Here is a 16,796-nt window from a genome sequence, read left to right as displayed (position 1 = left end):
GTACACCTGCCAGGGAGTATTAAGTCCCATTGGATTCATTGGGATTTAAAGAAAAAAATAACTTCATATAAGAGAATTCTACTGTTAAGACTTTGGAACCTGTGCTGGAAAATATTAATAAATAAGATCTGCATGGGTCAGCGATACAGTTTTTTTTTTAATTAGGGTAGCCGGCCAGTTTAGCCGGGGGAAGCGGGCGTCCCCTCGGCTTGACGCAGCTGCTGTGCAGTTAGCACGAGAGTAACTCTCGCTTGACTCTGTCCCGCGCTGGTCGGTCGGTGGCGCGCACGCGCCGCTCATTGATGAGTTCCTTCGGCCGGCAGGGCAGCGAACCCAGCGCAAAAAGGGCGGGAGAGTTAGGGAGAGGGCGCGCGTGCGCGCACGGCCCGATTAGAGAACAGAAAGGGTTTGCTATAGCAGCACCTGCTCCTACTACTCTTGCCGCCGTCCCTAACACACGCCTTTGCCGACAGGTCTAGGGGAGCAAGCGGCAGAGGCGCCACCGCCGCCTAGGAAGGAGGGAACTGCGCGTGTGCCACCTCCTGACACTCCCGGGAAAGCAGCCTCTCGCCTCAGCGGCCGCCGAGGAAAGGAGAGGCAGCGCCCGAGCTGAAGGAACCGCCCGCCGGGGGGCACACTTGTTTCAGCCCTCAGGACTTCCACGACCCGAAAAAGCCCCCTTCCCAGTCTGGGGGCGCAGTTTTAAAGAGGTGGCGGAAATGCCGCTGCTCTAGCGGTGAGCGGTGGACCCATTTTCTTGAAGAGCGGCGGGTTCCTGAGGCGCCACCCCGACAACGCCAGCCTTCCTGGGCCTCTGCTCGGCTTCCTGAGGGAAGGGAAGCAGCCTGCCCCTCTCCAAAACATCAGTCATTGGCCCCTGGGCCCCGTGTAGGTGGAAGTTAATCCACCCCCCCCCAAAAAAGGAGGGCAAGCCGCTAAGTCTTGCTGGGGAAAAAAAGAGCCTCTCTCCCGCAGGTCTGAGACGAGTCCCTACACCCCCCCCCCCGTTTAAGCATCAGAGACTCTCCGTCTTTCCCCGGGATTCCTCCGCTTAAAGCGTGGCTTGTCCTTTGGGCTTTAGCAGCCAGTGCAGCGACTGCAGCGGTTGCAGCTGCAGATTCCTCTAAGTGGTGCTTGCGAAAAAGGGAGCGCTGAGCAAAAGCCCGGAGAGGAAAGCGTGCGGGAAGAACTTTAAACGCGCGCCCGCACGCCCCGCAAAACTTCCCAAGATGAACCAGACGGCCGGAGTCTCCAACAGCGTCCGATGCCCCAGCAGCAAAGGAGCGAAGGTGAGTGCGAAGCGGCCGTCTGAAATGGAGGGAGCTCAGCCGGTGCATCTGAGAAGTTGCGGCGGAAAAGCGGGCCGGGGAGAGTGGGAGGGTGGAGGCGACGTAATTGTTAACCCTGCTGCCTTGCTGGACAGGCTGAGCGCAGCCAAGGGCTTCGACGCCCTGCTGTTCTGCGGCGCTGTGGGCTGGGTGTTCCCAGAAAGGGTTCGGGTGCTGACCGGAGAGCTGTCGGGCTGCTTCTGCCTCTTCCCATCGCCCAGGCGGTGGCAAAGCCTGTCGCCAGAGTTGGCGCGTAAAACCGCAGCGTCAGGGGTTTTCTTGGCGTGGCTTGGAACAGGTTCCTCGCGGAGGGTTTGGAGGGGCAGGCTGGACAGCCCAAGATACTGTACGCGGGGGATTCGCGCGATGCAGCGTCTGAGAATTTTGGGGGGGTGGGTGGTTGGGGGAAAGAGATTTTCCTTGTTTTGGATCTCTGAACTCTCCCTCCCCCCACTTTGTGTAGCGCACGCTTCTCTTCCATCAGTCTGTTTGCGTTGGTCTGCTAAACCAGCCGATTTTGAAGGGGAGAGACCAGCTCGGAAGGAATCGATGCATCACTTAGACAAGACATGTAGCGGCGGTTTAAATAAAACACACATCTGGGTTTTCTGGCTGGTGTGAACAGAAAGCGGTCCAAGATGTACGAGCGCCTTATGTGTGCAATTAGAGGTGTGCTGCATCTTGTAACCGGGGCTGCATTATATGGCATAACTGCAAACACCCGTTTTTGGTTTCCTAGTTAACTTCTTGAAGTTCTTCTGCATTCTGGTTCGGAGTGGGGCGCTCTCTGTGTTTGCGCATATACCCTACATGTTGTCAGACTTCATCTAGCCTTCTCACGGTCCAAGTCCTGTGACTGGACAGAATCTGGATTCACTCTGTCAGGTGTGTTCTTCCACTTGGGAATGTGATCCTCTGCATGCTTACTCAGAAGTAAATCACAGTTCAGTGGAAACTTTAATCCAGTTAAGTGTGTAGAGAGCTGTAGTATTTTCACCTTTTAAATTGTGGTAGGGGAGATAAAGTATTCCTGGTTTTAGGCTTAACACAGGAGTGAAAGTGAAGCTCCTGGTGCCTAACCTAAAAGATCATTGAATCTGCTAAAAGGAGAGTGGGATTAAAGTTTGAATCCCAAAGCTACATCTCTGCTTAATGCTGAAGGTATTCTGTTGAGGAAGGGCCATGCTCAGTGAGAGATCATCTGCTCTGCATGCCAGAAGTCTCAGGTTCAGTCTCTTGCATCTCCAGGTTATGTCCCCATCTGACACTCTGGGGAGCTGCTTCCAGTCAGCATAGATGATACTAAACTAGATAGAGTAATAGCCTGACTTGCTATGTAACAATTTCCTGTACTGGCTAATCTGGATGATCAGTGAAGACTTACCTTAGTTGAAGGCATACCATACCAGCAGTTAAAGGCTGCAGTCCTGACAATACTGACCTGGGAATCAGCTCTGTTGAATTCAGTAGGACTTAACTTCTAAGTAGAGGTAGCCAGGATTGTGGTGTTAATTTTTGTGTCCCTGTATTCATTTTGAAAGCCAAGACCTAATCCTGCAATATATGATGATCAGATGAAAGTGTTCCTGAATATATTCTGAGTGCAGCTCTTTTGCCACTGAATAAGCAGTGAGCTCTCATAAACTGGGTATTAGGGAAGGGGCTTCCAAATTGAAAGTGACATGCCAGGTAGACTTGAACGCTGGCATCTGTTTTTCTCTAGATGTCAAGCACTGCCTAGAACTTAATTTTCTGTGATAACCCCCAGTTGAAGATGATCAAGTGTTGTCCAGTCTATAGATATGGGGGCACTAGTTGTTCACCTGTGTGCCCCGCAACGAAAAAATCTCATCCCATCCACTGCTGTTGAGAGGATGCTCAGCCTTCAGAGAATTAAATTCAACTCAACATTTCATGGGGTGGAATTCCTGTGTGGAAAGGGTGGCCTTGCTGGTGTTCACCTTTTAACTTTAAACAGCAGCAACATTTAACTTTTAAGTGCTTTTTGGACATTGGTTTTGAATGTTATCTTAATTGTAGGCCACATAGAGAACTCTGTTTTGAAAGGTGGCATATAAATTCCTAAATAAAATAAACAGAAATGTAAAGGTGAGACTAGCAGAATGTCACAGGAACAAGGTGGAGTGTATGGCTTCTGAAGCATTCAACATTATCATTTAAAAAAAAAAAAGCTAAAGAGAGTCTCAAATGGAGCAGTTAAATCACCTACCACCATTCATAATACAGGTCATAATACAACATGGATATATTTATCCAAAACAAGAAATAGGAGCTTAATGTTATTCACATCCACATGCCACAAGACAAATGTACTTGCTGAATTATCTGGGAAAAGGAGCTGCCTCCACTGTTGGAGGCAGTATGTCTCTGAAGGCCAGCTGATGAAAACGAGTAGCACAGAAAGTGCTCTTGCACTCAAGTCCTATTTTCATAGGCATATGGTTGGCTCCTGTGAGAACAGGATGCTGGACTAGATGGGCCATTGACTTTATCCAGCAGGCTCTTCTCACATTGTGTTTAATTTTCTTGATACAAAATATTTGGCCTTTTGAATACTTGGAAAATTGCAATATATCTTCAACAGAAGCACAATATGCCCTCTTTTTTGGTTCCTGGTTAGCCAGCAGGCATTTTCAGACGTACAAGACATTTCACTATCTTTACGTTAGAGTGCCTATGCCTGAAGAGAGGTTTATGAGGCTTGAAAGCTTGCAACATATCTATTTCAAAATTTTGATCATTAAATGAGAGAGAGAGACTTAGCCTATTCTGTGCCTCTCATGTGGTGTGTCTAGCACACCATTCTGGTTCTTTTTCCAGAAAAGGGGACAAAGGAAAACACTTTTCATTTAATAAGTTGTACTCATAGCTAGCATGTTTTTGGCTTTCCTTCATTGCTCTTTAGAAAAATGATTGGTTCATTATATGGTAAAACTGTAACACTTGTTACTGCAAGTGTGGTGTCCTGTTGTTTATTTTTTAAATATCCCTGCGTATGCTTGCCACCCTGGGCTCCTGCTGGGACGAAGGGTGGGATATAAATAAATAAATAAATAATATAGAAATTAGATGTCAGGAAGAAGTATCATAATGCTCCTTTCTTTGAGATGCTAATTTTGGTATATAGGAGGGGTTTTTTGTTTGGGGAGTATTCAAAGTTGTATAGTCCGGTAAAGTTATTATTACCTGGAGTTGGCTGTTTAGTGTTTTGGACACTTTTTGATAATTGTGGTCTTTGAGCAGTAAGTTTTGTAGATTTTAAAGTTATGGAGAAGACCATCTCCCACCCCACTCCCCATATTTACACCTCAGTTTTTCAAGGCGGAACCCAGAAATGCTGAAAAACGTTTAAAAATATGTGCAATACATCTCAAACATAAACTTGTATAATCTGTCACATAAAAACTGTGCTGTTTGGTATGTTTATGAAATATATAAGTACAAAATACAAAAAATGAAAATAGTGATAACAAATATATGTAAGAGTGTTAGAGATGGAGTTGATTGGTGTGTGCTTTCCCTAGCATCAAAATTGTTGCATGAAAATTGGGGATGACTTCTTGAAGAAGGCTTCAATGCTCTACAAATGGAGTTTTATTTATGTTTACATATTATCACATTTATGTCCTACCTTTCCTCCATAGAGCTCAAGATGGCATACACAATTCTCTTCCCTTCTCCATTTTATCCTTACAACAACCCTGTGAGGTAGGTTAGGCTGCGGGACTGTGACTGGCCCAAGGTCACCCAGCAAGTTTCATGGCTGAGTGGGGACTTGAACCCTGTTCTTCTGCGTCCTTGTCTGACACTTTAACCACTGCACCACACTGACTCTCTTGCTGGTCTTCTATCCCAGCCCACCCCTACCTCCTTTTCCTGTCTGTGTGATTATATTATTTTGCAGAAATAAAGTAAACAAAAACCTATTTGCCACTCATGGGAAAGTGCAATAGCCCAGTGCTACGTTGCATGCTTTGAGTGTGTGGAAATCCCCAGGTCCAGTTCCTGGTGCCATAGATGGCTGCAGTGGGGATGACCTCAGTTTGAGACCTTAGATTGAAATTGGCTGAGCCATTAGTAACTGAGCCAGATCAGAGTGTAACATCCTGGTTTGGGATAAGCAATTTTCTTTGCTATGCAATGGAACTACTTACAGTACTCAGTTGATCTCTACAGGTGTTTGAGAAGAGTTGCATGAGTTGTGCCTTAAATATCAGTATTACTATTATAAATTTTTAAATAGATGATAAAATCCCTAGGGCATCTTTTTTTCTTCAAACACCCTAGCTAGTTAGTATTTCTATTAAAAAAGTGGCTTACTCCTCCCCCCTCATCATTTAAGGTATTTAATTAAATACAAAATGCTCTCTGCATGACTGACTTCACTGCAAAGAAGCTTGTCAAAGTTCAGATATAGTATTATACAACAAAAGACTGAAAACAAAAGGAGATTATCCAGAATGTGCTAAAGAATGAATAGATATTGTTGCTGCATAGTTCTGCACGAAAGAACAGAAAAAACAGGTGTTTTACCTCTTCCCCCATGTTTGTAGACATCTTTAAATATGGATTGAGTACATTAGTACAATTGCAGTTGCCACTCCAGAACCAGTTTATGATTCAGTACTGATGCTTAATTGTCCTTACATTCCATTTGCTTATTTATTATACTGAAATTTCTGCCCCACTGAATAAACACATCATAGGTTTCTTTTGAAGCAAACAACAATAAAATAGATGTTAAGACATACATATTGGAACAGCACAGCAAAGCAACAAGCCTGTGCCATAAAGAAAGACCCAGAAAAATAGCAGTGCCACTGCAAGTGAAAAGCTAAGGGGAACTCTCTTTTTTCCAGGTCTGTAATGGACGCTAAAAAATTGGCCAGGAAAGCCTCCCTGGGCTGGCAGTTCCAGGAGAGGGCACCACAGTCGAAGAAGCCCTTCTTTTTGTTTCCATGTGGCAAGGGTGGGAAACTTGTGGCCCTCCAGATGTTGTAGCTCCCATCATCCCTGACCATTGGTCATGTTGGCTGGGGCTGATGTGAGTTAGTCCAGCAACATCTGCAGGAGCACAGATTTCCCCATCGCTGCATTAAGTTGCATTAGATGACTTGGTCTAAGCCAGTTACTTAGTATTTATTTATTATTTATTGGATTTGTTACCCTTCACCATAAATTCCCTGTGTGTGTGTGTGTGTGTGTGTGTGTGTGTGTGTGTGTGTGTGTGTGTGTGTGTGTGTGAGTGAAAACAACTTGCATTCAGAAAAATCGGAAGAATCTCAATAATATCTCGTGTGTCAATGGCAAGGATAAAAAGGTGAGTCTTCAGCATATGGTGAAAGCTATACAACAGCTGTAGGGGACCTTTGGGCCTCCCAGTGTTGCTGAACTGCAACTCCCATCATCCCTGGCAATTGGTGGGGCTGATGGGAATTGTAATTCAGCAACATCTGGAAGGCCAAAGGTTTCCCACACTTACTATATAATGAAAGTGCCAGACATACCACCTGTGGCTGAGTCTGATGAGAATTGGGAGTCCAACTTCATCTGGAGAGCTGCAGGTTACCCACCCCTAGTGTGTGCACTACCTTGGATGGTAAAAGGACTTGAAATGGAGATTCTGGTGTGTGAGCACAAGGGAAAAGCAATCTTCAGGAATATAATGCCTGCAGACTAATGTTGAGTGCAACATGTGTTGTATCCTGAAACTATCAACTTGTTTATGCTTGGGCAGCTGCTTGAAAGTTTGAACTAAAACCTGGAGTGGATTCACTGCCCCACTGACATCAGAGCCACTAGCCTCCACTGGGAGGGTGTTTAGAAAAAAAATCATCACAAGCTACGATTTAGTAATTTGTGGTAGTCATTCAGAGAAAGGTGACCAGGATGGTGGGGATTCTGGAAATTGAGTCCCATGAGGAATGTTTGGGAGAGCTGTGTATGTTTGATCTGCAGGAGAGAAGATTGAGGGATGAAGCATGATAGCAGTCTTCAAATATCTGAAGGGCTATCACACAAAAGGTTGGGCAGACTTGTTCTCTGTTGTTCCAGAGGGCATGATTGAAACTGGTGGGTGAAATTTCAGGGAAGCTGGTTTTGGTTAAACGTTAGGCAAAACTTTATAATGTTAACAGCTGTTTGACAATGGAACAGAGTTCCCTGAGAGGCAGTGGAACTCTCCTTTGCTGGAAATCAGAGGCTGGGTGGCCATCTGTCAGGGATGCTGTAGTTGCATCTTGTCTTGTGCCTCCTGCACTCAGCAGGGGATTTGAGTAGATGTTCTTCAAGGTCCTTTCCTACTCCAAAATGAAATGATTCTTTAGACCAGGTTTCTGCTGCTTGCCAAAAATTAAACATATGGACTTTGATGAGGATATAAAATGTAAAGATTACATATGCATAATTAAGTTTGCACAAAATATTTCTAGCTGTGCAGTAACTACTGAAAACTCATGAATAACATTGATTTTTGCATAGTGAGCCAAATGAAGTAACCAGAGTTGCCAACTAGGAAAAGCAGATTATCACACTGTCATCTCTCTCTCTCTCTCTCTCTCTCTCTCTCTCTCTCTCTCTCTCTCTCTGCATCCTTAAAAAATACCCACTTGCATGCGGTTTGGGAAAGGGGGTGACAATGTTTTGAAATCCACAGGCACGATATCATGATGTGGCGCTCTGATGGACATGGGCCCTTAAGAATATATTACAGTTGCTACTTCATGATCCACGGTTTCATTCAGTCCCAGGAGGTAGGCAATGCAGGAACAGCATCTTGTTCAAATTAGTTTTATGCCTGAGCAGAGTGTTGAACCTGGGTTTTCACCACTGAAATTTGTGCTCTCTGGCCTGGCTAGTCTCTCCCCCATTTTCTTTTAAGATGGGGGAGCAAGCTATTATCAGTCTGTCCAGTATCCATTCAGGGTAGAATCTCTTAGTTATTGGCCTGCAGTACCTCTCCCATGCCTTTTTATATTAACTGCAAGTGCAGACATAATATTTTACACAGATCTGTAGGAGTGGGTTCATTCCTGCCTGGGTAGAACTGTTGGTAGTTCAATATGGGCTTCAGAGTGTCTGCTTCTGGAGCACAACAGAACGCCTTATGATTGGGGGTGTAGTTGTCCAGGGACTCGAGGGGTCTTAGACCCTTTACTTTTTTGGGAGCAGGGTCCCAGAAGGGTCCCTATGTCTCCAGTATCCCAGAAGATAATCAGCATGAAAGGGGAGCATATTAACCACTGAGAGGAACCTTCTAACATGCTTCCTTCTCCTTTCCTGCCGATTGGAACCAATCAGAGCGAAAGGAGGTGAGTCAGCCACTGAGAAGGCTAATACTCTGTTCTTTCATGCTGTTTGGCTCCTAGGAATGTCTGTTGCTGTGGAAGAAGGCATTAACAAGGATTCCATTCTCAACCCAGCAGCAAAACAGAACAAAAGCATGGGAGGGGCGTGGTTGTGACTATCATGAAAGGACCCTGCACTTCTGAATTTGTCACTGCACTGCTTATTATCTTAAAGACCTTATTATCTGTGCTATTGTCTTCCTGACATAATGGAGGAACATTCTTCTGCAGTACATGGGGGCCAAGCTGTGGTTATGATGAAAAATGAGCAATTAAATTTTTGGTGTGGTAGAGGGGAAAGTTGGGGGTTACAGGGATCATGCAGTATACACAACCAACATGGGGGAAATGAATTTGTGAGTGAGAAGGGAGTGGGTCAGCATGATGGAGGGGGGGTTACTATGTCCATCTCCCACACCCATCCCAATCCACTGTCCTCTTCCTCCTCTTCAAACTTTGAAGAACAAATGGCAAGCCTGGCATCTGCTGTTTAGAGCTGGGCTCAGAACCTTTTTAAGACCCAGGGTGGAATATTCATTTGAGGTGTCCCCTGATTTCTCAGAGTATACTGGTCATGTCATATTCACAGTGATTATGTGGAGGAGTCTGTCCCATATGAACTCTAATGAGCTCTTTGATGTACAAAGTGACACCAACTCCAGCACACTCTTCCCTGTCCTTCCTCCAGAGATAACTGTCCCGGTGGTTCTCTTCATTCTACCAGGTTTCATTGTGGTTCTCCTTGAAAACCAAGCACTCCAGCTCAGCCTTCTTGGTTTGGAGACTTCTAGCACTGGCATATAAAAATGTGCACACAGGTGTCTGGTGCATGTGTTTTACCCGACAACACGTTGGCCTCTTTGAATTGCTATCATGTCCTCCAGGACTTTCATTGCCTAATTCTATTCCTCTCTTATTTAGACAGTCATAAACATTTTCACCCTCATCCCTTAGGGATGATTTTGTGTAGAATTGGATGCTCTTCAGCTCCTGTGAGTTTTCTCACAATTATGAGTTTAAAAGCTGTTCTGCCACCTTTTTCTAAAGCACCAACAGTGTGGTTCAAGTGAAACCTTATGAATTGGCAAGGAGGGAATCCCTAACTTGAGATGAAAATAACAAGCCTGTCACTTGGGCTTGCTGCAGTTTGCTTTGCTGTTTCTGACAACGGTGACTAATACTAATGACTTTTGAGTGGTTCTTGCTGCCTCATTTATATCACACTTTGAGTGCATTCCACCAATTCTCCATTCTGCTATCAGACCTCCTGTTACCTTATAGAAGACCAATGCATGGTTCTCGTTTTAAAGTTCTAGTCCATTCCAACCCCAAATTTTTGGGGTGGGGAGCTAAACATAAGCTAACTGAGAACTCTGGGTAGATTTTCTTTTCCTAAAAAGAAAAACTGTTCTCAATTGCTTGACAGTTTGCTCTTTTCAGAAAGCAAGCTTGAACCTCACAGCTATAAGCATCTGTACGATGGAAGTCTGCTTTGTAAAGTCCAAAAGGCTCATAATCTAAAAAAGGTCAACAGCCCATCAGAAATTGATGCTGGCTCTTACTTTCTCCCTACCAGTGAAATTCTCCTGTCAGGTCTCTAGTAATCTTGGATTAATAGGAAATGTTTTTGCGAAGAAAAGTTTTTATGTATTCCCAGAAAAGGAAATCTGACACAAACTTACCTCTTTAGGAGAATGTGTCATTGTAGTAATAGAAGGCTAAACGAAAAAACACCTAGTTTCTCAGCCTTACTTGTCTGTAATCTTCGAAACAAAATTGACACCCCTTGTTATTGGTGCTTGGAAGGGTTGCTTTAAAAATGGTTAAAGGTTTTTGCTGGTGACTGGGGAAGGACATTTTACTGTCTATGCAACAAGGGGATAGTTCCCTCTCTTACTGCACAGTGCTGCAAGTTGCAGTACAGCATGGGAAGAGATAAAAGGATTGCCCAATAGTAAGATGACATTTGCTTCTGCCCCAGCAATCCTCTTCTTCTCATTTAGTGACTATCCTTCTCTTCCTGTGCTATGACTTGTAGCACGCTGCTGACAGCAAGAAATGTAGTCAGTGTAATCTTAGATCTTAAGTTTCTATTGGGCTTACACATGCTTCACATACAAAAGGTCCCATCTACAATCTTGGACTTTTCCAGTTAGAGCTGCAAAAGACTCTTGTCTCAAATCCTGGAGAACTACTTCTCATCAGTGCAGGCAATGATGGGCCAGGTTAACCAGTGGTCTGTCTGGCTCAGTATAAGGCAGCTTCCTGTGTTTCTTCCAAATCAGCTTCTAGTTGCCAGTTTCCTGGTCATTTGTGCTGAGCTGGAGTTGTTTACAGGTAGAGATGCCTTTTTCCATTGGAAGATAGTTGGTGTGCTTCTGTTCTTTCAAACCACTGATGTATTGGGGAGGACCAGCATTAATATGGGGTTTCCACTTACCAAAATGAACTAACCTGCAGAAATAGTGAAAAGTGTTTCTCTAGCACTTATAATTATGTTTTTCTTAAAAACACAGGGTATAATGCAGTTGCCCTCTGTTGATGTATGACCTCAAAACAGCAATTTAATAGAGAACAGTGTGTTATCAAAATATTAATGCTGCTGTACTCTAGGATGAGCGACTGCAAGCTTAAAAAAAATCTTAATTTTTCTCTGTTTACAAATGCAGTTAATTTGGTAGTTGTATGACTTTATTGTGATCCGTAATCTCTCCCGACTGCATTGGGCAATGTGCCTCTGAATTTGTAAGAGCTCAGCACTGCATAAACCAGCTCAGAATCAAAACCAGCCATGTTAAGGCATTCTGATCTTAGTCTTTCAAATTTTATGTAGAATTTAGCTGTGATATGCTTGCATTGGTTACATCTTGGTTGGACAAAATGTTTGAGTGTGTAGAGTTGGAAAAGAGGAATAGCAATGTATTTCCTTCTTGAAAGTAAGTCTTAGTCAATGGAATGCTAACCTATTATCAGTAGTATATCTCTGTCTGGAGAGAAGGGAGCAACTCCATAGTTTATCCTTGCTTCCTTCCAGTTGGATTATTTTAATCTGAGCCTATGCAAAATTTGTCTTTTAGGATTATTCTTCACATTTCCTTTAAAAAGATGCAGAACATTTTATTTATCAAAATTTGTATACCACTTAATTGTAAGTAAAACCTCTAAGCAGTTTACAAATAATATAAATTACAAAATTCAGTGAAACTCTAAGTTAAAAATAAGTTTTAAGAACTTAAAAAAGAATACGATTCACCAGTTAAACGTATACATTATAAGCTAAAATTACAGATTAAAATATGTGTCGACTTCACATTTTACCTGTACATGATACCCAAACATTTCTTGTTCAGGTACTCACAACTCTACTTGCTAGCTGGCAACAAGTAGGATTCAGATTCCCACCCTGAAGTCTAATTCACATTGTGCAGGAGTCTCTTACACTGTAAGCTTCTGCATGCAACAGTGCAAATGAGAGAAACCTCTACCTTTCTTCCAGCCCCTCTGCCTCTGCTGGAGATGACTGGCAATTTAAAATAAATGGTTAGCTAATTCATACTTGTCTACCATTGCATGAAATTGTAACTGGAAGACTAGGACTGGTTCATAATAGGGCAGAGTCATCCCAGGATATCCCTGTAACTTGATTTTATTTCCCAGATTTTGCCTTGCATGGGTCTTTTTTTCAAAGGTAAGGTGCTCACTTTGCAAGCCTCCCGGGACAGTTGCATGTGTTTTTTAGACACACATGTGATTTCTGGGGTTTAGCCTTATGAGGAGAGCATCTTAAAATTCTCTTATGTTGCCACCATTGGTGAAATCATCACAGTCTTCATTTATGATAGTGTATTAAGTGAGCTATTTTTTAAACCTGCACCAGAATTTAGTGCTTCATTAAACCTCAGAATTAAGTAAAATGTATGATTTATTTATTTATTAGATTTATATCCCGCTCTTCCTCCCAGTAGGAGCCCAGATGATGATTCTATTTTATTGGAAATATCTTCTGCTTTCAACACCAGAAGACATGAATGTTGGCCTCCTTAAATTCAGTATTTTCCTGCTATAGTTGTGTTGTGTTCTCTATATGGCAATAGTTTTCAAATATGTTCCAGGCCCAGGGAATCCTGGGTTTTCTCAGAAGCTTATCGGGGTTCTTGCATGAGAAGATCACTAATGGTGGACACCCTTTTCTGAAAGACAGCTTGTGCATCGCTGTCAATCTTTCCTGACAATGTACCCCACAGGGAACATGTTGGATGAATTCTAAGAAGATTCTTGGTATATGCAAACTGATTGTGAGGCTCATAAGATATGGTCAGTGCTCCATGTTAATGGAGTTTGCGCACCAGAAATCCTTGCAAGAATCCTCTGGAGTTTCTGTAGCACACATTCAGGAATTCCTTGTCCCAGTGGTCAATATAGACAGATTTTCCTTCGAGTGAGGTTGAATCACTGATATATTGGATATTAGTAGTTTGCTGAAAAGGGTGTTGTCTCTTTATGCACAGGAATTACATTCCCAATTCCAGTCAAACTTGTGGCAGTAAGTGTAAAATCTCGTGTGTTAATGAGCAAGAGCCTTTTTTAAAAGAAGAAACTGTGAAGTTTATGGAAGGACTCAGTAATGAAGAACTATGTTCTTTGTGCTTAAACTTTAGTTATTGTAAAAAAAATACCAGAATAGTTAGCAACACTTTTAAATTATTGCTTGTAGACATTACCACAAATTACCCAGTAAATAGATTTTATAACTTACTTTTCATGCTGGCTTTGAAATCTGAATTCAAGACAGAAAACTAACAACTGGTGACAAACAATTGCATTGTCATTCCCAGTGTATGGTGGTTTTGATATCTTAAAAGTGGGGAATATTAGATAATTAGGGTAGCAATTAATTAAAATCTTCAAAGCTTTAGTTTGTAGAAACTTAGTAAATACTAAGGTGAGAATTTAGCTGTGATTTTCTTAAAAAAACATAAGCAGGAAACCAAGATTCTGTTATTTGAACTATGTAAATGAATAAACTGAGTAACTAAGGAGAGAATAAAAAGGGATTAATGCATGAATGGAGGGATAATGGCTGACTGCTGTGGTGGAGGGAATTAAAAGGAGAAGGTTGAAAGATGTATTGATAGTTGCAGTAGCATTTCCTGTTATGGGAAGGGATATTAAAGTGTTTCACCCTGTCTTTTGTCCATACAACTCCAACAAGGCTTACAACACATAATTTAAAATACTACTTTTTAAAAGTAACATCTTAAAAACACAGCAGGAGATGGCATTATTTAGTATGCCCAAAAAGTTAGTACTGTGGGTGCCTGGCAAGTGGTTATGGAGGGGAAGTTCCACAAATGGGGTGCCAACACAGAAAATGTCCTCTCCCTGATAGCACTTACTTGGGTTCCTAAGAAGTGGGGGGGACTCTTGGAGCAGGGCTTCAGCTGAAGACCTTCAGGCAGGTCAAAACAAGCAATTTAATTGTGCCGGGAAACACACTGGCATCCAGTACAGATGTTTTACGCACTGGAGAGAGATGAATGGTTCCACTTGTGCCTCTTAATAGCCTTCAGCTTCACATACATTGCTTAGCAGTAATCTAACTTGGGTGCTTATCAGGGCATGGATAACTTCGGAGAGATTTATTTCCAGGATATGCCACAACTACTAGTACCACCAACTGAGGCTGCTGGAATGCACTAGAAGCCATAGGTCCAAAAAGCAGCCCCATACTACAGATCTATTTCTGTAAGGGGAGTGCAGTCTCATCAAGAATATGGGTCCCAAAATGCTGGTCCCTTGCTCAATAATACCACAAGCACCTATGTTTTATCTGGGATGGGTTTCAGTCCCAATCCAGCCCATTACCAACTCTAGATACATGTTTATTTATTTTTATTATTTTTATTTATTTATTGCATTTATACCCCGCCTTTCTTTTCATGATAGAAACCCAAGGTGGTTTACATATGGTTCCCAAGCAGTCTCCCATCCAGGTACTGAGCAGACCTGTCCCTCTTTAGCTTCAGTGGGGAGCTGATCTTATGTGCCTTCAGACCATAGCATGTTCAGTGCATCCACAGTCTGACCTGGGCTTGAATACAAAGGAGAATAATAGAATCATAGGATAGTAGAATTGAGCTATAAGGCCATCGAGTTCACCCCCATGCTCAATGCAGGAACCCAACTTAAAGCATACCCGACAGGTGGCTGTCCAGCTGCCTCTTGAATGCCTCCAGTGTTGGAGAGCCCACCACCTCCATAGGTAATTAGTTCCATTATCATACCACTCTAACAGTTTGGAAGTTTTTCCTGATGTTCAGTCAAAATCTGGCTTCCTGTAACTTGAGCCCATTATTCCATGTCGTGCATTTGGGATGATTGGGAAGAGACCCTGGCCCTCCTCTGTGTGACAACTTTTCAAGTACTTGAAGAGTGCTATCATATCTCCCCTCAGCCTTCTCTTTTGAAGGCTAAACATGCCCAGTCCTTTCAGTTTCTCTTCATATGTTTCCAAATACAGCTTTCTGTTGTCAACATATGGATGACATTTATCTCCAAATCACTGAGGTCCCTTCCCTGGTGATTTCATGTTTGTAGATGCTTAATGGCCCAGGGAACAAGAAGGAACCCAGCAACATCCCATAAATGTCAATTGGCAAATCAGTGGTCTCCTACCATCTGTTTCTAGAACACAACAGACTCATAGGAATGGAACTTAGTGCCACCAATTTCCATCTCAGACATGCAATCAAGAAAGTTACCATGGTCTCTGGTAGTAGAAGCATATAGGTTCCAATGGTAAAATGGAAAGAGGAAATCCCGTTTGTCATGGAAGAGGGAGGAAGGATTAGAGTTGAATCTTTCCAGTCTTGGCAGAATTTTCCTTCTGTTAAGGGAGGTTGGAGTTGACTTCTTTTTTTAAAAAAAATTCTCTTTTGCCAGAGTCATTTAGTGTCACTGGTGCTGAAAATAATACCATTTACTGCAGCACCTTAATATAAGATTCTAGTAAAGATCTTGAACTATACTTGTATAGCCAAAGGGGAAAGGGTATCTTTTGAATGTTATCTCTTTCCACATTGAGTTTACTTTGTACTGGGCATATAGGAATTCTAGGATTCATAGCTGTTCTGAATAAAAGCCCAAAGTGATGCAGTATGACCTTGAGAGTTTGTGTCAAAAAGATAGACTGGTGCTGTATTATCCTTTAGCAGGATAATAATGTTGCAGTCATGTTGTTTGGTCTCTGATGACTTGTGGATTTGTGTATAATTGAAAGTTGACTCAGGAAGAAACTTGGCTGAGCAAAATCACACTTCATTTGTAGTTGTCAGTATGGCATCAGACTTATAACCAAAAGCATTTTGTTAGAGTTCATTTCAATGGGAGTAGCACAAGGCATGGCATGGTTTTCTGGTTGCCCAGTCTTTTCTTGCTATGACTCTGTTTATAGATGTTCTATAAAAGTTGATCAACAAATGAAATTGCTTATAGAAATGTAGATCCAGACAGCCAGAGGTACTGTGTGTTTATAATTATAATTGGTTACACAGCTATTTTTCTACTGGCAGTGAGAGAGGGGAGGAGATATACATAAAGGGCACAGTGATAGCATTTAAAAGAGCTGGCAAAGTTTCAGGGACATTACGGTAAATCTGTTGTGAATGGGGGCATACTTGTAACCTGTTATGTGCCTTCAAGTTGACGACTACTTATGGCGACCTTATGAATCAGCGACCTCCAACAGCATCTGTGTATATATATGGTTATATATGTGTGTGTTTATATATGTCTAATTTAAATTTGGGAATATTAAATGTAACTTTCAGAACAACTAATTCTGGAGTATTTTCTTTTTCTGTGACCCATCTCTTGATGGGTCTCTGGACCCATCTTATTCTTTCTGTATACCTGTCTCTTTGTTTAAAAAGTTGATTAGAACTTTGATAATCTTTTGGCCAAAAGATGACTTCAGCTTGCTGGCCACAATACACCACCTTCTGTCTTCGACCAAGTCATCATATTTGGGCATAAGAATAGGCTAGTAGTCTCTTGTGTTTTCTGTCCCATGGAGATCACTCACAGTGGATAGATTTTGGTC

At 42.5% G+C, this 16,796-nt stretch overlaps 1 protein-coding gene across 1 annotated transcript in view; it reads left to right on the top strand.

The window, feature by feature from the left end:
- The first annotated feature begins 304 nt into the window (after positions 1 to 304).
- Positions 305 to 16,796, top strand: part of DPP6 (dipeptidyl peptidase like 6) — a 717,188-nt gene continuing 700,696 nt past the window's right edge. The window contains exon 1 of the mRNA XM_061587127.1: positions 305 to 1,289. Coding sequence (XP_061443111.1) covers positions 1,230 to 1,289 — 60 coding nt within the window. The 5' untranslated portion in view covers positions 305 to 1,229. The remainder of the gene's footprint in view (positions 1,290 to 16,796) is intronic.

Source organism: Rhineura floridana, chromosome 10 (genome assembly GCF_030035675.1).
Source record: "Rhineura floridana isolate rRhiFlo1 chromosome 10, rRhiFlo1.hap2, whole genome shotgun sequence".
Classification (NCBI taxonomy): Eukaryota; Metazoa; Chordata; class Lepidosauria; order Squamata; family Rhineuridae; genus Rhineura; species Rhineura floridana.
This window is presented reverse-complemented; position numbering and strand designations above follow the sequence as displayed.